The 23,847-nt window shown below is 41.3% G+C and overlaps 2 protein-coding genes across 2 annotated transcripts in view; both read left to right on the top strand.

The window, feature by feature from the left end:
* The window catches only part of ptpn6 (protein tyrosine phosphatase non-receptor type 6), a 19,933-nt gene extending 9,379 nt beyond the window's left edge, over positions 1-10,554 (top strand). Inside the window, exons 5-16 of the mRNA XM_053494041.1 lie at positions 2,593-2,773; positions 3,809-3,925; positions 4,590-4,721; positions 5,229-5,325; positions 5,416-5,495; positions 5,587-5,733; positions 6,024-6,155; positions 6,253-6,407; positions 8,015-8,082; positions 8,388-8,539; positions 8,926-8,996; positions 10,234-10,554. Of these exons, the coding sequence (XP_053350016.1) occupies positions 2,593-2,773; positions 3,809-3,925; positions 4,590-4,721; positions 5,229-5,325; positions 5,416-5,495; positions 5,587-5,733; positions 6,024-6,155; positions 6,253-6,407; positions 8,015-8,082; positions 8,388-8,539; positions 8,926-8,996; positions 10,234-10,336 (1,435 nt within the window). The 3' untranslated portion in view covers positions 10,337-10,554. The remainder of the gene's footprint in view (positions 1-2,592; positions 2,774-3,808; positions 3,926-4,589; positions 4,722-5,228; positions 5,326-5,415; positions 5,496-5,586; positions 5,734-6,023; positions 6,156-6,252; positions 6,408-8,014; positions 8,083-8,387; positions 8,540-8,925; positions 8,997-10,233) is intronic.
* Positions 10,555-11,934: 1,380 nt separating this feature from the next.
* Positions 11,935-19,388, top strand: rbp5 (retinol binding protein 1a, cellular). Its single transcript, XM_053495530.1, has 4 exons — positions 11,935-12,105; positions 13,926-14,110; positions 16,946-17,047; positions 18,904-19,388. Exons 1-4 carry the CDS (start codon positions 12,030-12,032, stop codon positions 18,955-18,957), a joined length of 417 nt encoding a protein of 138 aa, XP_053351505.1. The 5' UTR covers positions 11,935-12,029; the 3' UTR covers positions 18,958-19,388.
* Positions 19,389-23,847: the final 4,459 nt, after the last annotated feature.

Below are 23,847 nucleotides of genomic sequence, written 5' to 3'. Positions count from 1 at the left end.
AGCCACACGTTCCCCAACATTCCTGTAACCTAGCCGTACTCTGGGTTTATTTCAAACGCTAGTTAAAGAGAACTTGAGAGTGTGAATCTGTTAAATAAAATCCTGAAACATGATTAAAGCCTTCCTTGCAGCAGGTTCACACACACACACACACACACGTCTCACACACTGACACTGATGCAAACACTAAGAAGAAATCTGAAAGAACCGAGCTAGAACTCTCAGACCCCAGACAGCATTACACCGCTAGCGTGAGCTAGCTTAAAGGCTAGTATGCTAATGTGGCGCTTTTACTTGAATGGAATGAAACTAATCTAATCTCATAGCAGCACTGTGTGTGTGTGTGTGTGTGTGTGTTATTTACTGCACTTAGCGTTTCTTAAAGAGGAAGGACACAGCTAAAAATACACTCATGTCTCGAGCTGTCATCGGAAAATTTTCCAACCGCAGTACAGGAAGCTGAGCTGTAGAAACTGAGAACTGAACCCAAATTGAACACACACACACACACACTGCTGTGCTAGCATGCTTACATTGACCTCATTAGTACTGTAGCAATCAGCACACACACACACACACACACACACACAGAGATGAAGCACAAGAACATACTGTACGTAACAATGCTAACATGCTAACAGTGGTTAGGAGTCTGTAGTTAGCATGACAGCGTTTTAGCGTAGGTGAGGTTATTAGCGGGTGAATTTTAGGATTGTGTGTGTGTGTGAGGTGAAAGCCACAACAATGCTAACATGCTACATGTGCAAAAGCATGCTAGCGGGTACAGTGTGCATGGACACTCTACTGAGTTTATTTATTTTTACTTATAATACATTTATATGATGTACAATAAATCAGACAGAAAAAGTAATAACCTGTGTCTATTTGTCTTTCTCTCTCTCTCTAAGGTCAAAGGTCACAGTGTGCTTTATTGGCATGACTCTAATTAACAATGTTGCCAAAGCAGATTAAAATAATATCCAAACAATTCAGAGCATTAAACACGGATTATAAAGAATAAAACACACTTCTGAGGTTTTTTAAACAATAAAACATGAGCAGACGTTAGCAGGTGTAGTGTTGATACAGTACTGATTGATCGATATAAAATACACAGCAGTAAGAACGTTAGATTAGACAGTGTCATATTTAGATGAGATGAGTTGTTCCCTCATGCTCCCTCATGTTCCCTGGTGTTCCTTTATGTTCCCTGGTGTTCCTTTATGTTCCCTGGTGTTCCCTCGTGTTTCTTTATGTTCCCTTGTGTTCCTTTATGTTCCCTCATGTTCCCTTGTGTTCCTTTATGTTCCCTGGTGTTCTCTCATGTTCCCTTATGTTCCCTGGTGTTCCCTCATGTTCCCTTGTGTTCCTTTATGTTCCCTGGTGTTCCCTCATGTTCCCTGGTGTTCCTTTATGTTCCCTGGTGTTCCCTTGTGTTCCTTTATGTTCTCTGGTGTTCCTTCATGTTCCCTTGTGTTCTCCGGTGTTCTCTCATGTTCCCTTCTGTTCCCTGGTGTTCCGTCATGTTCTCTGGTGTTCCCTCGTGTTCTCTGGTGTTCCCTGGTGTTCCCTGGTGTTCCGTGGTGTTCCCTGGTGAACCCCAGCTTGGTGCTGCTCGGTGTTCAGAGGGAAGTTTGGGACGATGGAGGTTACAGCAGTGTTCCTGTCTAATCTGGTGTGTTTGTGTTTGCTGTAGCTCACAGTGTAGTACAGAGTGTCTGCTCAGGAGTTCACAGGTTTTGGTGTGTTTTCAGTGCCTTCAGATCAGCTGATTGGATTCTATTCAGTGTACGGCTTCTACACGTCTGTTTTACACGTGTTCAGTTGGGATTTGCTGTGTGTTAAAGTGTGGTCCTGGTTGTGTGTCAAGGTGTGCCAGATGTGTTTCGGTGTGTCCTTGGGTAGAAGTGTGTTTGAGTGTGTGTGTGTCAGGAAAAGTGTGTGTATCTGTTGCGATCTGGCAGGGGGAGATTGTGATGGAGCTGTGTGTGCAGTGATGTGTGTGTTATATTCGCTCTGCTCTGGAACACCTTGATGCTGGATTTGCTCTGAGTCACTGATGGAGATCATGTACAGCATTACTGGTGTGAGATGGAGAGGTTCTGCTGTAGACCATTAGGTGTAGGAGACAACAGGGCTGAATCATCTGGACAGAGCAGGAACCTGACCTCACGGTGGTGGAGGGTGAGACCTGGTGATGGAGACCTGATAATGGAGTGTTTGGATATTCTTCTTTCTTTTATTGTATGAGTTGAGTGTGTCTTTGTACTGTTGTACTGTGGGTTTGTCACGTCTCCATGTTCCTAATTTGAGATTTTTCTAAGCTGTTGTCTTGGGCTCTCACAGTCCTCATCACATTCTAGAGTTTAGTCTCCAAAGAGTCTCTTTATTGCCTTCAATCAGTAATTAGTACCGTACCATCGTCATACATGTTAACGGTTACTTATCGGTTTATGTCAATATCGCTCTGTCTCTCATTGTCCTGTCACTTCACTTCTCTATATCCTGTTCTGTCTGACATTAATTCCTCTTTGTTTTTCTGGCTGTGTGTGTGTGTGTGTGTGTGTGTGTGTTTGTTCTGTGTGTGTGTAGGTGGTACCATGGTCACCTGTCAGGTCCAGATGCGGAGAAGTTGCTGCGTGAGCGTGGGGAGATGGGGACGTTCCTGGTGCGTGAGTCTCTGTCCAACCCAGGGAACTACGTCCTGTCGGCTCTTACAGACGAGAAGAACACTAAGGGCAAGAGGGTGTCTCACATCAAGATCCTCTACAGCGTAAGGCTGTGTGCGTGTGTGTGTGTGTGTGTGTAAGTGTAAAGGATGTGAGAAGAACCCAGAGACAGTCTGTTTCTGTACAAAGTGCACTAACGCCCTCTATAGTGTTATTCAGTTCTTCATCTGACCACAGTGAGGCGCCACTGCGTCACACACAGCATTCAGGATTCAGTGACAAATATGGACAAATATGGTGTTGCCAAAGCTCAGTTACACAACACATCACAAGTTACTTCAAAGCGTGTGTGTATGTGTGTGTGTGTGTGTGGATTAGCTGCTATTGATGCTAATACTATTTAGCCCATTTCTGTGACCTTGAGTCTTAATTCTCCCTAAAGGCGGCCATTGTCTGAAAAACAAAACAAATCAATTGAATGTGTGTGTGTGTGTGTGTGTGTGTGTATACACACTGTCCTGTCTTGTTTTTAGTATTTACATTACCCACAATGCATTTACAGTTAAAGCAGTTAAGTTGTTAGAACCAGGATGCCAGGATGTGGTGAAACTGAAAAACATAGCCATCTCGCTAACATGTAGTGTGCAGTTAAGTCACACACACACACACACACACACACACAGAAGAGCACAGAAACATACAGCCCTTTATCTTTAACCACTGAGTTAGTGATAAATACTCAGAAACACTCTGTGATAAAACTTACTAGGCTCATTCCACTTAGCATCGCTCGCTAACCCAGCTAACATCAGAACACACAGAGAAGTGACTGTACACTGTAACTGGCTAACATCAGCTAGTGTTCTGTACTCAGCTAGCGTTCTGTACTCAGCTAGCGTTCTGTACTCCGCTAGCGTTCTGTACTGCGCTAGTGTTCTGTACTGCGCTAGTGTTCTGTACTCAGCTAGTGTTCTGTACTCAGCTAGCGTTCTGTACCCAGCTAGCGTTCTGTACTCCACTAGTGTTCTGTACCCAGCTAGCGTTCTGTACTCCACTAGTGTTCTGTACTGCGCTAGCCTTTTATACTTGGTGTAGTGTTGAGTGTAATTTGTATATGAAGTGTGTGTTTGTAATTGCAGAATACCGGCTACACGGTGGGGGGGAAGGAGGTGTTCGACACGCTGTCTGAACTCGTGGAGTTTTACAGAAAAACAGCGATTGAGGAAGTGACCGGGACTAAAGTCTACCTGAAACAGGTGAGTATGGGGGGGGGGGGGTGTAGTCACAGCTACACCCCGCTGATACGTCGGTTCAATTCATTTCAATTCTATTCCATTTTATTAAATTTTATTTGTATAACGTGTTTAACAACTGACCTTGTCGCAAAACAGCTTTACACAATCAAGAGAATGAAAAATAATACACAAACACAAACACACCATAAACACACCATACAAACTCACACTGTATACACACACACCATACGCAAACCACACACACACCACACCCATACACACACCCACCACACAGACACCACATTCACACACACCTCATATACATTCACACACACACACACACACACACACACAAACCAAACATACCTATAAACACACCGTACAACATACACACACCCCATACACACACCTCTTACACACACCCCATACACACACCTCTTACACACACCCCATTTGCATGTCTTTGGGTCAGTGTGATTACTGTAAGTGAGTGTGTATGTGAGACAGTTGTCTGTCTGTCAGTTGGTCACATCACCAAACCTACATGTAACTATTTAACATACGACTGCTCCACCCATGGCCACGCCCACTGTGTTATTAATTGTCTATAGTTACAGTGTATATTATTCTGCAGACCTGTGGTTTTAAGTTGTTGTGTGTGTGTGTGTGTGTGTGTGTGTGTCAGCCGTATTTCTCGACACGAGTGAGCGCATCAGCGATCGACAGCAGGGTGAAGCAGCTGGATAAGTCCATTGAGCCGCGCAGTGAAGAAGCAGGAGACAAAAAGATCAAAGCTGGGTTCTGGGAGGAGTTTGATGTGAGTGTTACACCACAGTCTGCTTTCACACCCAGTTCGGTCTGACTGACTCTATCCTGCGCTCACTGGCCAGGCCCCACCCATCCTTTTCATATTCAATTAAATGAAATGATGTAGATTAAATGAAAGAAACAGGAACAAAGTGCTACAAAGTCCCTAGAGATCCAATTTAAAAACTGGTTGTTTATGTAACAACCTCAGCAGCGACCTCATTCCCTCCCTCATCAAACACTCAGTATTCAGCATCGGCAGTACACTAATCACCGCCTGATCATCTGTGTATCTGACTTTAATGTTCAGACACTGGGGCTCAGCTTGTGTTTGTCCAGTCTAGAAATTCAGGATGATTTTCGCACTGAGAGTGTGTGGTATCAGCCTCAGTGGAGAATAGTGAACAGGTTGGGGATTTGTGACACAGCCTGCATCATTAATTCCAAAAATAACTGCTTAGTTTTGATAACCCTAACTCATTTCTTTATGCGTGTTCTGCTCTTGGTCTCTGTGCAGGCTTTGCAGAAGCTCGACACCAAAATGAAGAAGAGCAGAGATGAAGGGATGCGGCCAGAGAACAAAAGCAAGAACCGATACAAGAACATCCTGCCTTGTGAGAAAAGCACAACATTATAACCTCACACAGAGATTTCGATCCTTCCTTACAGTTTTAACAACATTATTATTCTCACTTTCACTTTAGTCGATGAAACCAGAGTGGTCCTGCAGGATGGCGACCCCAACGTGATCGGATCTGATTACATTAATGCCAACTACGTCAAGGTACTTCTCGAACAAAGTGCCTGCCTACAGCAGGAGCCACACGTGTCTATGAAAGTTCTTCATTTGTTGTTGTTCTGTTTAATGTGTACAGAATAGGATGTGTGAGATCTGTCCTCCGAAAGTCTACATCGCGTGTCAAGGCTGTCTCCTAACAACCGTCAATGATTTCTGGCAAATGGTCTGGCAAGAGGAGTCTCGGGTCATTGTCATGACGACGAGGGAGGTCGAGAAAGGACGGGTGTGTGTTGTGAAGAAAGAAGCTAACAGTTTTTTTTGTTGTTTTTTGAATCTTGTGACGAGTCACGCTCATGACCTAAACGCAGTGTCAGTGTTTGGGAAGCGGGTCGAAAAACACTGAGTACGCCAATTAAATGCTTTTAGTGTTCATAAATTACCGTGATGTTCTGAAGTCGGGCGTGGGATGAGAATCGAACAGGGTTTTGTTTATCCTTATTAGTAAGTGAGGAGGGTGTGATTTGGGACATGGTCCCTGGAGGTCATGTTCGTCTGTCTCTGTCTGTTCTGCAGAATAAGTGTGTGCCGTACTGGCCTGGTTGTGACGAGACGAAGGACTACGGGAAGTTTCTGGTGACGCTGCTGTCTGAGAGAGACGCTGATGATTATAAAGTCAGAGTGTTGGAGGTCACACTGATCGATGGGGTACACACACCGAATCTAATCCCACATCCTCGTCTACATCATAGGCAGAATGAGGATACGGGTGTTAATACTGCGTGTGTGTGTGTGTGTGTTTTAGAGCAACGTGACGAGAGAGATCTGGCACTACCAATACCTGAGCTGGCCTGATCACGGTGTCCCTGAGCAGCCAGACAAAGTCCTCAGTTTCCTCACACAGGTCAACCTTAAGCAGCAGGAGTTTCCTGGCGTGGGGCCCATGATCATCCACTGCAGGTAACACACACACACACACACACACACACACACACATAAGAAGAGAGTGTCTTCATTCTGCTTTGAACTTTAAACCATGATGCTATATATTCGATCCTTCGCTTCTCACCCCTCAAAGTTAAGCAGAGCGACGAGGCACTGACGAGGCGAGGCAGGAAGTCTCAGCTTTTACAGATGTCTTGTCAGTTTTCACAGCACTGGATCGTTCACACGTCTATTGTGAGATCGAGCTGAAACACGGCTGTGAGACAGAAAGTGAGACGGATCGCAGTGCGACCGCGCTGAGAAACACACAGATGTTAGCATGAAAAAATAATGAGTAAAGGTTTAAACAGTATTACTCAGTGTCTATAGGACATGTTCCTCCAACACTTCTAACCTCAACACCAACGTGCACTGCCTTATTTAGGGCAGCATCGCACTCGTGGTCGTGCTGTTGTACTGATTATCAGCATAGCTGTGATGCATGTCGTAGACACAAGAACGCAGCCCGAGTACTGAAGGTATCACAGCCGTGCCGGTATTCAGTACAACCGCACGACCTCGAGTGTGACATCACTTTTATACAACAGTTCCACAAACACCATTTATTATTAACAGATTATGGTTTGTTTCTTTATTTAACCAGTTATTTTGCTCCGCTCACACACATCCTACATAACCGCGACTGGCGGAGCTGCAGACTGACAGTTAGTGTAATGAACAGGAGGTGAGAGTGGTGTTAAACTCTTAGTGATACTCTGTAGGCAGAAGGTGATGAGAATAAACCATGGAGGTGGTGGACAGTCCTGAGAAACTCACCAGATCTACTTTATATTTACATTTATTACACTTTAGAGTATCAGCTCCGTTAACTTCGGGGTTCTGGGGTCGAATCCCAAATAGCGTTTAATAGAAAGCTAGTGCACTATGTAGGGTGTGCATCACCAAGTAGTGCTCTTGATCAGGGGTTAGAGAGGGATTTGGGATTCAGCCTCGCGTTCGACACTAGTTAGCTTTGTAGCTAAGTGTTAGCCGTGAACAGAACGACGCGGACGGTTCAGAGGCGATTCAGAAGGACTTAGAAGTGATTAGTGCAGAGACGGCGTGTTGTTTAAGACGCCATAATGTTATCAGATGTGTGTTCTTACTGAAAGTGCTTCTGTGACTGGGTGTGAATGTGGGTTTAGTCAGACAGCTGCTCTCTCCTCAGTACTGCGGACCGTACAGACCTACTCTCACCCACGCTGAGACACACAGTTAGTGTCATTAACCACTGGACAACACCTGGGACACGCCCACTCATACACAGAGTTACACCTCACAGTGCTGTTACTGTCTGTTATCATCACTCGTGTGGAATAACACCTCTTTCACTCGCTCTGAGCTAACTGTTGTAAAATCTAAAATGTAGCGTTTAGTCATAAATGTGATGACATGTGGAGCATCTGTGTGAATAAACTGTTAGATAAATATATTATCAATATGACATTAACATTGGAGTAAAAAAAATCAGATTGTCATGCAGGTGGGACAACAGCGCAGGGTTAAATGCTTTCCTATCTTCATCATCATCATCATCATCATCATCATCAGTGTGTGTATGTAACGGTGTTTGTTGTTTTTAGTGCTGGTATTGGCCGAACAGGAACCATCGTTGTCATCGACATGCTGATCGACATAATCGATGCTAAAGGTGCGTCTGTCTGTCTGTCTGTCTGTCTGTCTGTCTCTCAGTATGATTTACTTAGTTTGTTTAGGACTGTAAACAAACTAAGTAAATATGAATAATAAATAGCACTGTGTTAAATTGGGGAGAAAAAAAGAAGGAAAAATAAATCAGTAAATATATCTGAAATATCCATAACCTGTAGAGAATAAAGTGTGTTCTGTCCTCAGGAAAGTGGATCAGGCTAATCATGAGATGAGATTCAAAGGCATGCCCTAATAAGTGTGTGTGTGTGTGTGTGTGTGTGTGTGTGTGTGTGTGTGTGTTTACAGGTGTGGACTGTGATATCGACATACAGAAGTGTATTCAGATGGTGAGAGAGCAGAGGTCGGGGATGGTGCAGACGGAGGCGCAGTACCGCTTCATTTATCTGGCCGTGCTGAAGTACATCGAGTCTCAGCATGACATACAGCAAGCTAGAATGGTGAGGAGGGGCAGGAGGGAGGGGGGAGGGGCAGGAGGGGGGTGGAGGGGCAGGAGGGGGGGTGAAACAGGGATGGAGGAGAGAAGAAAGACAGGGTGGAGAGTAGGAGAGAAGGAATCCAGAAGGAGGAGAAAGAGTAGAAGGTGAAGGGTGAGTGAGACAGGAAATGGACGGAGGAGAGAGAGTAAAAGACGTGAGTGAGAAAGACGAGTGGGACAGATGGGTGTAAGAGCATACATCCACAGGACACGTGAGGAGGGACACGTACTCTCACTCTGTCTCGTCTCATGTTTGTCTCCATCTATCTCATCTTTAACGCTGACCGTGTGTTACTTACCCACAGCGCTGTATAGGAGTTAAATGTGTGTGTGTGTGTGTGTTTTCAGACCACTGAGACAGAATATGGAAACCTGTCCCTACAACCCAAACATGCTAAAGCCTCCCGCAAAGTGTCCAAGTAAGTGACACACACACACACACACACACACACACACACACACACACACACACACACACAAACACACACACACATCTATACACACACACACACACACACACACACACACACACACACACACACACATCTACACATACAGAATTATCTGAGAGTTCAATGTCCAGCTGAGCACTGTGTGTGTGTGTGTGTGTGTGTGTGTGTGTGTGTATTAGGGGAGGAGAGAAAAGCAATAAGAAAAAGTGAAAAGTGCCCTCTGTTATTTATAATCAGCTTATGTGAGTTAGAGCAGTGCATTGTGGGTAAACGTGAGGTTCAGTCTGAACTGGATCAGAGCGGATTAAACTTCTCACACGGCTTTTCTCTGTCTCACACACACACACACACACACACACACACACAAACTTGTACTGCTCGATGCTCGTTAGAACAGTGTGTGTGTGTGTGTGTGTGTGTGTTTACTGTTTAATAGATAAATAAGTTTACATGTCCTTCTGTTCCTGTCAGTGACCTCTGACCTTTAACCCCAGATTGTTTTAAATAGAAGTTCAGTCCTGAGTCTTAGAGTGAACACACACACACACACACACACACACACACACACACTGATGTAACGAGTATTTTTCAGTCTCAGTAAATGTTCTATGATCGTCATTACACGCATGTTTAAGACATTAGAGAACATTTGTATCATAACTAAGTGGGAGATTAATACGCAGCCAGTCCATAAATATTGGAACAAGCAGATGTTTTTTGCCATGTGGGTTTCGTACACCAGCACACTGAGTGTGTAACGGTGCGCTCCTGATGTGAATCAAGTCAAGACTTACAGATTTAATCCAAGTGGTTTGACAAAAGAGTTACATTTAACCATTACAGCCATTATCATTCACACACACACACACACACACACACCAATAACTACTGCCACAAGAGGAGATCCTGGGGTCTGGGCAGCTGCAGTAAACAGCGCCCCCTGTGGTCAGTCCAGCAGTAAAGAGGCCCCAGATGAACACACTGATCAAGTTTGTGATTGAAGCTTAAGACTCTGGTACTGGTACTGGTACTGGTCTGATCGGCCGGTGGAGGCCGTGTTTCCTTATTCATTAGCTCATAGTTGTAGCTCCTCCCCAACACATGACCACGCCCAGCCTGTAATGTAACCACGGGTCAAGTGTCTCACAAAAGCAAAATCACGGTGATGATGATGATGATGATGATGATGATCTGTGTGTGTCAGGAATAAAGAGGATGTGTACGAGAATCTGGGAGCCAAGGGGAAGAAAGACGTGAAAAAGCAGAAATCGGAGGAGAAGAAGAGCGGCTCTGTGAGGAAGCGATAAGAGTGAGAGTGGAGTAACGCTGAGGGTCTCACCATGTTCTCACCTGCTTCTGGGTCACACCTATTAAACACATTTAATATTATTATTATTATTATTATTTTATTATTATTATTGTCAGATTTAACTCAGGACATTAATATGATTAGTTAAGTAATAATTCTGTAAACTGTGATTTTAATACAAATGCTTTTGCAATAAAGTATCTCTTTAACAGATTGCACCTGAGTTAACATTTACTCCCCACACACACACACACACACACACACACACACACTTCCTCTCAACCTTCCTTTACAGTAAAATTCATCAGCACGCAATAACAGTTGCTCACTGAAATCTCTCTATCTCTCTGTGTGCGTGTGTGTGTGTGTGTGTGCGTGTGTGTGTGTGTGTGTGTGTGTAATGTCAGACTAGTCTGGCTCGTTTTTAATTTGAATGGTATCTTCCAGATGTGTGATTATATCAGAGGAACTGAACACACTGCACACATTAACACTGAATGACCACAGAGAGAAACACATAAAACACTGATTGTTCTAAAACACACACACACACACACACACACACACACACACACACACACACACACACACACAACCCTCTGATGTCTCATGTCTCTGTGTCCTTATTGAAATTCCATATTATTATGAGGTGGCGGGGTATAGACCAGTGATGAGACATGAGACATGAACACGTGACAGATACAGAAGGTCACGTGTCCTGTATAAGCCGTGAAGGTTTAAACCTCCAGAAATCAGACTCACAATCCGGTTGGTTTAGTGATGTGACTGCAGCAGGAGTGTGACGGAGTGTGTAACTGTGGTTCAGCTCAGAGTGGCTACAACACACACACACACACACTGTTAATTCTGCAGGCCTGGTGAACCCCCGCTGTGTGTGTGTGTGTGTGTGTGTGTGTTACAGGTCACATGACAGTTTTGTCTCGGTGTTACTCCTGTACATACAGTGCTGTGAGCTGTTCAGGTGAGACTCTGCGCTAATCCCCTGTTAGCAACACAACACCGCGCGCTCATCCTGTGAGACGGGAAGGGGAGGACACATCCCTGAGGAACACCATCTGGACCAGATCCTCATTCCACTCTCTCTCTCACACACACACATACAGAAAGGCATGCCTCTCACACACACACTCAAACACACATAAAGGCCCCCTTTCTCTCTCACACACACACACACACACACTCAAACACACATAAAGGCCCCTCTCTCTCACACACACACACACTCAAACACACATGAAAGCCTCTCTCTCTCACACACACACACACACTCACACGTCCTCCTGTATAATGTTTTGTTGAGACTCTCCCTCAGTGGACTCCCTGCAGCACAATTAGCTGTGTGTGTGTGTGTGTGTGTGTATAAGAGAGAGGCATGCCTTGGTGTGTGTGTGTATGTGTGTGTGTGTTGGATGAAAAGCTCGGGTCGCAACCTGTAAGACATTCTCTCTACACATCAGGGGTGGTGTGTGTGTGTGTGTGTGTGATGAACTTTTGAACTCCATTCTCCCTCCGTTTCCTCGCGTGCACGCGCTCGGGGTGGGTGGGTCACGCGCTCGCTCGCGCCGCCCCGTTACAGTGAGAGACTCCGAGTTAAACCGGAGTGGGAGAGCGGAGAGAGTGTGTGTAAGTGTGTGTAAGTGTGTGTGTAGTATCACTGCGGGTCTGTGAGCATGTCTAAACCGGATTACACCGGACTGTACACCTGGGTCTCTCAGGAGAACTTCGAGTCCTACCTGGCCGGGTTAGGTGAGTGACGTCATCACCTCACACTTCAACAGGGGGTTAACGGTGTTCTTATAGAGTTCAGTGTGTGTCCACACACACACACACACACACACACACAGATCTCCAACAGCTCATTCATTTAATAAATCTTTATTAGTGTCGCGGTTTAATAACTAATTATTATCACAAAGCAGATTCACACAATCAACAGAACATCATGTAAATGTGTGTGTGTGTGTGTGTGTGAGAGTGAGAAAGTGTATAAATCACAACGATCAGAGTGTGACTGGAGAACAGAGAGAGAAGAAGAGGAGAGATAACAGTTAGGTATGGTCACAGTCACACAATGTATAATGTAAATGTATATTAACTGTAGAGTGCAAGCAGAGACTCCGGCAGGACTAACTATGACATCATAACTAAAAGGGAGGAGCCAGAAGGAAACACAAACATGAGGGGGAACTGAGAGTGAGGAAGACAGCATCCAAACATACCAGTTCACCATAATACTCTACGTCCGTGAGTCCCCCAGATCTGCTCCTTTACCTAAGGCTAATCTATTTATAAAAATGCTTGGCTAAATAAATAGGTTTTTAGCCTGGACTTAAACACTGAGACTGTGTCTGAGTCCCGAACACTATTTGGAAGACTATTCCATAACTTTGGGGCTTTGTAAGAAAAAGCTCCGCCCCCTACTGTAGTTTTCATAATACGCGGTACTGCATCCTTTGATCAAAGTAGGCGTGGCGGATCGTAAGACACTAGCAGTTCGCTCAGGTACTGCGGCACGAGACCATTTAATGCTTTATATGTCAAGAGTAGTATTTTAAAATCGAAGCAAAATTTCACAGGGAGCCAATGAAGTTAAGATAAGATAGGGGTGATGTGCTCATATCTTCTGGTTCTAGTGAGGACTCTCGCTGCTGCATTCTGGATAAAAACATGTAGTGTTTCTGCATCGTTTAGTGACAATATGTTTCCTATCTTGGCAATATTTCTGAGGTGAAAGAATGCTATCCTGGTAATATTATCTACATGAGCTTCAAATGAAAGGCTGGAATCTATAATCACACCGAGGTCTTTTACTGTTGCACTTGATGGAACAGAAAGGCCATCTAAAGTTACAGCGTGATCATAAATGCGGTCCTATGATTAGAACTTCTGTCTTTATCAGGATTAAGCAAAAGGAAGTTAATTAACATCCAGTCTCTTATGTCCTGCACACATTGCTCAACTTTAGTAAACAGTTTTTTCTCATCTGGTTCTGCTGAGACGTGTAACGGTGTGTCATCAAAATAACAATGAAAACTAAAACCATGCTTACGAATTATGTTGCCCAGAGGAAGCATGTAAAGGGAAAAAAGCAGTTGGCCTAAAACTGAACCCTGTAGAACACCAAACTCCACTTAAGAACATCAACTTGAGAATTCCTACTACATTTTCTACTCTGTGAAGGAGAATACTATGATCAACGGTGTCAAAAGCTGCACTGAGGTCGAGTAACACAAGTATAGTGACGCAACCCTGATGTGAGACCAATAGAAAGTAATTTACTACTTTAACGAGTGCTGTCTCTGTGCTGTGATGAGGCCTAAATCCTGACTGATACAGTTTGTTTATGCTATTTCTATGTAGATATGAACATAGCTGCTGTGATACAACCTTTTCCAGAATTTTACAAATAAAGGGGAGGTTTGATATCGGCCTGTAATTGGAAAAATTGTAGAATATAAATGAGATAAATATAAATGATTGTTTGTGTTAAGTGTTAATTGCTTGTGGGTTAATATGTATAAATGTGACAAGGCCTGTGTTTGTGTGTATTTGTGTGTGTGTGTTAGACATTAACATAGCATTAAGGAAGGTGGTGTGTTTGCTGAAACCCAGTAAACACATTGAACACGATGTTAATTCCGGACACATGAAGATTAAAACCATCACAACGTTCAAAAACTTCGACATGGACTTCACTCTGGGAGAGGAGTTCACTGAGGACCTGGGGCCTGTCGACGGCAGGAAGTGCCAGGTGGGGGCGCAATACTGCTACAGTGGCATCTACAGCATAGACAACACACTTTATAACATGTTCACAACATTTAGTAGGGATGGGGAATGAACCCATACACAATTATCATCGTACCTCTGTGGTGATTTGGTTTGTGTTGCAATTCTGTAAACACAGTGGAACCTTGGGTTGCGAGTAACTCGGTCAGCAAGCATTTTGCAAAACGAGCAAAATTTTAAATAAATTTTAACTTGATAAACGAGCGAGGTCTTGATATACTGGTGTATACGCATGCACTTTTTCTGCTGAGCGTCACACGACCACAAATAAACCAATGGTTCTTCTCTTTTTCTCGTGCTGTGGGATTGTGGGTAATTGTCTCCCATGCTTGGTCTCAGTGCGCGTGTCACTTGTATAGTCAACATCCGTATGTGTACTGTTTACTATAACATTGTGACGGTGTGTGTGTGTGTGTGTGAGCATAAAGATTTTTTAAATTTAGTGTCCAAGTAAAGTGAGTGTTCTTTAGTAACTGTACTGCAACAACGGCCCTTGTGAAGAAAAAAGGGTTAAACAGTCTGTATCAGTGCTGGAGATGAATCTGTGTCTTACTCCAACGCATCGTCACATTTCAGTGAAATCCTCAAAAGGAGGCAAAACTAGGTCACATTAGAGAGGTTCACTGTTAAAGTCACGCAAAAAGAAGATTCCAGTAACCAGAGACTGTCAGAGAGCAGTGATTCCGTTAGTGTGTGTGTGTGTGTGTGTGTGTGAACACCAGTCACAATTCTTTTTAAAGGTAAAGTGCATTACACCAGAGGATCATTTGTTAATTTTTACTTTATACAGTGGAACCTCGGATTACGAGTATAATTCGTTCTGAAAGTGGGCTTGTATTCCAAAACACTCGTAAACCAAATTTTATTTTCGCATAAGAAATAATGGAAACTTAAATTATTTGTTCTACAGCCCAAAAAAATAAAAAATAAAAATAATTAATACAAAATATTAAGTAAAAATAAAGCAAATTAACCTGCACGTTACCTTTCAAAAAAGTTAAAAATAAATCCCGGCATTCCCTTTGTGCATGCAGGCGCTGTGTATGTATGTGTGTGTGTGTGTGTGTGTGTGTGTGTGTGTGAGGCTAGAGTAAGTGGAGACTCTTGCTTTCAGCCCCTCCTGTCTCCCTTTCCTCATCTCACACATTAAAACTTTCTTCTCTCGTTTAAACACACTCACACACATTAACGGAAAGACTGTTGTTCTGTTATAAATTATTAAAGCTTTCCGCTTTTTTTTATGTTGTTCGCGACAGCGTGACAGCTCGTTAATCCATGCTCGTGTAATGATGAGATGGACAAACTGGTCGATGCCTCCGTTCTTTTATTTTCTCCATTGTCAGGTTATAGTACAAACTTTCGGGTGGATCCTGCACTTAAATCCAACTAAAAAAAACTACTGAAGAACAAAACTCAGGCTCAATATCCTAACTTAAATCTCACATTCGCGTTAACACACACCGGACTGCATTACCCACAATGCATCTCCCGCACTGGACTACACTTCCGTAAACAGAGGTCATAAATCAATGTCTCTCTCCCGATACACTGTTTTATCTAAAAAAGCAATGAACATCACTAAAGACACTCGTGTGAGCGCAATCTAACAGAATCACTGCTGTAAAGTAAAACAAACAAACAAATGACCCAGCACCTTACCTCTGAAAAGATTTGCGACAGAGTTTCTTCGGAGAGCAGAGTGTGTGTCTCTTGTCTTAATTTCTGTGCGCGCGTGTGTTTGTGAATGAGGGTTTCACACACACACACACACAGCCGGCACAGTGTCTAATTATGCTCTCGCGCGCACACACACAAAAACACCGCAATGAGGAAGAAAATAGATTTTTAACCTCTGCATTGAGAATTTCTTTGGCCTTACTCGCGCACACACACGTGTGTTATAAGAAACAGTACAGGCGCTGTACACACGCGCTTCCGAACACAAAATAAAATATGTTTTACAGACACACGGGGTCACAGTGTTATAGTAAACAGTACACACGTGCACAGATGTTGATTATACCAGTAAGCGACGAGCACTAAGACCCAGCAGGGGAGACGATTCCGCAGCGCAAGAGAGAGAAAAAACGTTGGCTCAGTTCTGATCACGTGACACTCGGCGTCTAAACAAGAAGCGCATGCGTGAAACATGATACTCGGTGCTCGTAAACCAAGAAAATGCTTGTTTTTCAAGTTAAATAAAAAAAAAATCTTTGCTCATCTTGCAGAACACTCGTAAGCCGCGTTACTCGTAATCTGAGGTTCCACTGTATTTTGTATTTATTATTTTTATATAAATATTTTTGTTGTTGAACGAATCATCTGAGTTTATTTCTTATTGGGAAAATTCACTTTAACATACGAGTGTTTTGATATACAATCTCGCTTCTGGAACCAATTATACTCCCAATCCAAGGTTTAACTGTATCACAATTTTATAAATATCTCAATTTGTTACAATTCTAAACAAACTGAGCCAATAATTAGTTTCGACCAAACATAAAGCAGTGCTGCCTGTGTGTGAATAGTGTAGGATCATAGAGGAACTGCAACTTTTTATCACCTCAAATGTAAACATATACAAATAAATAATAAAATAATGATTTTAGGTTCAGTTTGGCAACACGAGTTGCCAAATTAAGAATCACTGAATAATATTTCTCCATCTATACCATTAAACACCATGATTACACCGTGTTTATATCTATAAAAATGTGTCTGTTAATATCTGCGGCACTCAGAAATTGTCTGTAACTTGACTGTGTGTGACGTTATTTAATTTAATGTGTGTTTAAAGACTACAGTGGACTGGGATGGTGATAAACTGGTGTGTGTACAGCGAGGGGAGAAAGAAGGACGAGGATGGACACACTGGCTCGAAGGAAACTTACTTCACCTGGTAACAATAATCATAATAATAATAATCAGGGCCCGGTTTCTCGAAAGATTCTTATCGCTAAGTAGTTCTTAAGTTGTACTTTAACCTCTCTCTCAACCTTATGGCGCGATTCCGAAACGTTCATACGCTTAGTATCTCTTAGGTAAGTCACACGTTCGTAAGGTTGGTCTGGACCAACCTTAACTCATTCTTAGCGTAGTGTCAGCTCAAGACGCTAGTCGCCGCCACTGAGCAGCAGCTTTTATAAATCAGCGGTGTATGGAAGCACATTATGGAACGTTATTAAAGTCGTTCTAATGAGGGAATATACTGTAAGCCTGTTTAAGAATTTTATTTTTACTAATAGAGTGACTTTTCATCTAGCCTATTTTATAATGTGACTAATGCATTAAAGTTGGCAATCACTTTTAATATCGAGCAGGTGGCAAACAATTTGTCAGCGGTACAGTGTGTTGTGCTAAACCGAAGACGGCACCATTTGCAGAGCCGTGTGGTTCATGCAAATTTTTCCTTTAGGCAAAACTTCAGCCCTTTTCATATGTTGCCTGAGGTGGATATTTATGGAGCTTCTTGACCTGCTCAGACCTGCGCTTGTGGGCCAACGCGTCGTACTTACACTCTCACCTATGTGGTTTCGCGCAGTGGCCGTCAGTAGGGTTAATCATGATTCATCGCGAGTTTTTGCGCTGTGACTAAGTTTTCATCTTTCCATGTGAAAAATTTAACATGTTGAAACATGTTTAATTTCATTCCGGTCTTCACGGAAGCTTGCGGACCATGCAGAAGTTCACGGAACGTAAGCGGTACGTCGGCGGGCAATTGCGGCAGCTCACAGTGCCTAACACCGCATCTCACCGTGAGGCAAACTGCATAGGTGAGATAGGGGTATTAGGCACTGTGAGCCGCTTTGAGTGACAGCCCAACGTTCCGCGAAGATCTGCAAGGTCCGCGAGCTTCGCATGTTAAAAATGTTTAATTTTTTTTGCGTGATAAGATGGGAACGTACTTACGGCCACCGCGCGAAACCACATAGGTGAGATAGGGGTGTTAAACCTCTACTCTGTCATCTCATCGTATTGATTTCATAAGTGTGCTATACAACACTTGACATGTTTCACATTGGTTCTGAAGCTGGTAAAGAGTGTTGTCAGCTGTTTGTCAATCAACTATGTTTGTATACCCGGTTCGTTTCACCACCACTACACATGAAAATATTAGCGACAGTTTGTTGATTTGATTTATATATTTGTCTATTATCCCATGCTATTGATAAGTTAACCCATGTCGAAATAAACGTTATTAAAAGAATTTAGTGCCATGGTAAATTTGCATAGAAAGTGCCGTCTTTCTTCTGCTGTCATGCAAAAGGAGTAAAAAATCTATTCCTGAGCCACCGATGTCAGCTAATTCAGGTCCTTCACTGTAGACAGCGCCTTGTAACGTTGGACGTAAGCAGCAGCGACTTAAGAAGACTCCTAAGAGACAGTTCGAGAAACACACTTAGGAAAGTAATCACTGTACGTAAGATATATCTTAAGAGTCTTCTTAGTGTGCTAAGAGTGTGCGTTATCGAGAAACTGGCCCAGATGACTCGGAATAGCTTTAGGATAGTCCAAAAATAATGAGATATAAAGCAAACATTTATATTTAACAGAGAAACTGATTTTATTAATAGGATTATTTTAAAAAGGTTTCACTTCTGTCTGGGTTTAACAATAAACCAAATAGCATTTAATAATTAGTTTATAATATGATTTATTGTATGTGTGCACAAAATGTTATTTTAAATTAATCTCTGTGCGAAGAAAAAGCATAAAAAATATAACATCTCTCTCTCTCTCTCTCTCTCTCTGTAGGAGCTGCGTGTGAATGACGTGGTGGCGAAGCAGGTCTTTAAGAAAGCAGAATGAGAGACAGCAGACACGAGTCCCCCTTTATAATCTAAAAGTGATTTTAATGACCTTAATTAAACTGATTTTAGTGACCATGGAGAAGCAGGGTTCTGTAAACACTCACACTTTCCTCTCTGTGTGGAAAATGTGTGACCTGTCACCTGACAGTGTTCGCCTTAGCTCATTTTTTCTGTATCTGTCCTGTTATGCTAACATGCTAACACTGAGGAAAAAACCCACAGTGTGTAAAATGTCCCACTGCACTGGACATCAGAGCTGTAGTTCCTATAGTCTGTCCACTGGAGGGCAGCAGAGTGCTGTGGGTTTGTTCTACTCCACTACACTTCTGTTCTTTAGGTTCCTCTGTGATTTGATCCTTTTTTTCTGCTTCATTAGAAGTTTGTGTACTTTAATGTACTGAAAGAATAAAGTGTTGAGATTAACATGTCCATGACAAGCTGTTGTTGCTTCTTTGATGTTGATTCACTTACTCGGCTGATGCTTTTATCCTGGGGTGCGTTTCCCGTACAACGATGTAGCTCTTTGCTTAACCACCGTTGTACGATGCAACGTTGAAGAAACTAACCAACTAGTCACGAGTGTTTCCCAACACCATAGTACCTGTGTTTCCCAACAGCATAGTACACTTCCACCGTTAAAACCATGTTGGTTTAATCTGTCGTTTTTCTTCTTCTTCGATACAATGGCGGAGTAGTGCCATAGGCACATATCGCCCCCTACTGTAAAGTGTTTTTTTTTTCTCCTCGGCTCGCATTCAATTCGCTTTCGCAGTGACGTTACGTAGAAGTGGTGTAATAATGTCACGAACGCAACATTCAATATTTGTACAATAAAACATATATAGGCATACACAGTTTAAACTTTGTTGGATAACAAAGTCTATAACTGTTAGTTATATTTCATTTAACTCATTTTTTATTTGGTATTGATACATCAGTACAATTAAAATAAAAAGAAATTATGGGATTTAAAAATGCTGGAATTGTGTTGTGAACACCTGTTACCTATTTTGCTCAAGATCATTTCCTATATAAGTCCCTTTGACATACAGCCAAGGTTTAATGAGAGTCGACGTGAAAAAATTACATTTAAACCACAATTTACTAAAAAAGAGCTTGCAGTACTTTTGGTGGAGGTGGGAAACAATCAAATCTTGCTTTTCTCCAAATTAAAAAACACAGTTACAAATTCTGACAAAAAAAACATGGAATGAAATCGCAAAAAAAAAATTAATGCTTCTGGAAATGAATATGAGAGAAGCCCAGAGGGAGTCGGAAACAAGTGGAGGGACTTTGCAAGTGTGACTAAACAAGCAAGTCCAGTGGTGGCCTGAAACTGAACCCCTCCAAAAGCTTCTATTTAATTGTAGTTACTGCAATTCTCCACAACATTGCAGTCAAGGAAAATGTTTGGTTAGTTATTTTTTTACAGTTTGGATCGTGTATTTTTTGTTTAAATGAATCTCGAATGAACTTCGATAATAAATATTTTGCTTATTTGCCTACATGGTTTCCGCCTGCAGGCGTACTTTAAATACTTTTGCAAACAAGTAGGCTATATACTGTATATATATATATATATATATATATATATATATATATATATATATATTGGCCTTCATGAGAGACAGTTTCATTATGGTGCTTGACGGATTTTGCAAATGCACTTGACACAATACTGTTCTTGCAAGAACTATTACAGAAAGGCCGACCTCTGTGTTTTAAAATAAAAACTTACTGTTGTTTTTTGTTGTTGTTACGTAATTACCTAATCCCATATGTGTTATTTTATAGTTTTGAAATCCACAGTATTTGTTGTAGAATGTAGAAAATAAATCACTAAACAAAAACAAAGGAATTTGCAAGTGTTCTAAAACTAGTGTATATAAACTATAATATATATATATATATATATATATATATATATATATATATATATATATATACATACACTTACACTATGAATCGGCTTCAGCTCAATGTGATGTTCCAACGACAGCAGAGACTTGGTAAACAAAAGTTACTTAAACATGATTCCCACTTGCCTGCTGTTTTTCAATAAGGGTAAACAAGTATGCATCAATAACCTGAAGTATAAAAAACACATTTAATAACAATTTTAGATATCCTTTTTTAATACATTTATAACTAAGCAGTCTCTTACCTCATCAGCCAACCATTCATTCCCATACAATGTACGGAAAGATGTATCAGACACTTTGTATGGTCCAACAACTGCTTCCACCTGGCCATGATCGTCAGCAGACCAGAGCATTCTAACTAAAAACGCAAAATAAATGTTAAACCACAGACATTTTTGTAAAGTCCTTTCACTACTGTAATATGGCCAAAAGTATATAGACACCATAATGTCATAATTATATGTGCTTGTTTAACCTTTATTTTCATGTTCAAGGCGAGCCTCAGCAAGCCCCTCTTTATTGGATCTAATGTCACAAAAAGGACCTTTTAAAACAGTTGTGAAAGCATGAAGATTTCCCTTAATGCTTGGTCAAATCCATTGGAATGGGTATCCACATACTTTTGGCAATATACTGTAGGAGAAAACCTGTGACCAGCGGGTCAAAATGGCCAACAGGCCAAACCCCTTTTACAACTACAACCTTTCTTTCTTGTAAGCTTTCCTTTGAATTTTTTTCCTTTGAAAGATTTAATATCTCACATACAGGTATACAACAAGATGTAACAAAACAATCTATATTCCTAGATAGAATTTTGAAAAATAATGCAGAATAAAACCGTATTAAAAGTGCATAAAATGGGAAAAAAGAGCCCATAAAGATGTATGCAGTCTGTTATTAGTGATTTTGCTTTTACCGCTCTTGTTTCATTGTGGATTTCAACATTTTTTCTTGTGGAAAAATGTATTACTGAAGGCCTCTGTGGCATCCAAACTTCTTCAGCCACATTCGCCAAATCCTTTTCTGTTGTCAGAGGCTCTGGGCTAGAGGGACGTTTACTGGTCTTATACTCTTCTGGCACCTTGTGTGATTCCTGACTTGGGACATCAGTATGGCTCCTTCTGTATGGCTCGATGTGGTTTACATTGTATTTGTTCTTTAAAGTTGCCTCTTCAGGATTAGATAGTGTAACCAGCTTGCCACATATTGCCTGGATGACATAAGGTCCGGTAAAATCAGGTTCAATTCTTCCTCCTTTCCGTCCCCGCTTCCTCATGTTGAACAGAAGCACCTCATCTCCAACATGATAAACTGTGTTTTTTTATAAAGCACTCCAGGAAGCCCACTGCCTCACTTCCATACATTAACAGAAAAAGGGGGGGGGGGGGGGGTTTGGTGGTGTGGATTTTAGAGAAAACAATGTAGCATCCAAGCAGACATTCCAGTTGTTCTGCTTTTCATTGACCAATTTTTTTTAGAGCCTCAAGATAAAATATTAAATAAGAAAAGCAAAAAATAGATAGATTCTGCCTCAGAGAGTTTTAAATGTCTTGCTCTGATCATGCACTGTATTACACACTGAAATTAATTATATGAAATAAATATGAATAGAGAATAAATATTAAGGGATTGTCAATAATATCAATAATTTATGATGTAATGTTAAAAGAATAGAGCCTGTCTCATACTCGTAGTTTTTATGTTATCATTTGTTTTCTCATCAGGACATTGGTTTGGGGATGATAGGTAGCAGTGACACTTCTTTAAATGCCCAAAATTTTACAAAAGCTGTTGTTGAGCTAAAAAAAGAATTTTGTTACAACAAAAACAATGCAAGCAGAAAGAAATAATTCCTGGGTTATATTTACTACAATACTATTTTAAAACACACATACATCATTCACAAATTCTCTTCCCTGGTCCGAGAGAATTCTTTTAGAGTAGGACAACCATGTTGATATATAATAGAACAAATATGGCATCCCACTTCAGCTGCTGTTTTTGTTTTTAATGGGAAAGCTTCAACCCGTTTAGAAAAGTAATCTATTGGAGTTAAGATATACTGGAACCCATCCTCAGTTTTTGGTAAAAAAACATTTTTTGGTTATTTTTAGACTTGTCTTAAACATTAATTAGAATTGATGTTTTATTAAAAGCTCAAATTCAAATTTAAATTTTATTTGTCACATACACAGTCATACACAGTACGAAATGTAGTGAAATGCTTATACGACTGCCATTGACCCTAAAAGAGAATTAAAGTTTACAAATAAGAAATAAATATGAATAAAAGAAATACGATAGAAATTAAATAGAAAAATAAAATTAAACTAGGAAAAATAGAACTAAAAATAAAAATGTGCTAGAAAAAATAGAACCAAAAATTAAAATATGATGTACATAAAAATAGAAATATACTGTACAAATTGAAATATACTGTACTGTAAGCTGTTTTATAATATTAACAGAGCACAATAAACATTTACCTTAATACACTCTAAGGGCTGTGTAGCAGCTAAAGGTTTTCCAACCTTCTGGCACATATCACATTCCAAGACCTTTAAGCAATCAACTCTTAATATACTAATACAGCATTCACAATTATTTAAAACAAAACAAATAAAAACTCATACCCAGTGGTCATTATCAATGGTCATGCTCAGCCAATAAAATCTAGAGGACATTGCATTGCGCGTTTTCAGGATGCCTGAAATCCCCCTCCCCCCACCCCCATGGAGAAGAGTGAAATTCTTTGATGAGCTTTTTGCATCTTCTTTCGTCTTAATGACTTTCTTTCTGCCATAGAAGAGCTCTCCTTCTGCAATTACCATTAATTCAGAAACAAACATCATTATTGAGCTATTTCACTAAGACACCAGATACATTTGAATCTCTTGCAGATACTCACCCTTCAGTGTGAATTTTGAAGCATACCTCCTAAGGTTTAATTTCTAGGATTTATTATA

The sequence above is a fragment of the Clarias gariepinus genome, chromosome 4, assembly GCF_024256425.1.
Source record: "Clarias gariepinus isolate MV-2021 ecotype Netherlands chromosome 4, CGAR_prim_01v2, whole genome shotgun sequence".
NCBI classification, from domain to species: domain Eukaryota; kingdom Metazoa; phylum Chordata; class Actinopteri; order Siluriformes; family Clariidae; genus Clarias; species Clarias gariepinus.
Note: the sequence above shows the minus strand (reverse complement) of the source record. Positions and strands in the feature narration are given on the sequence as shown.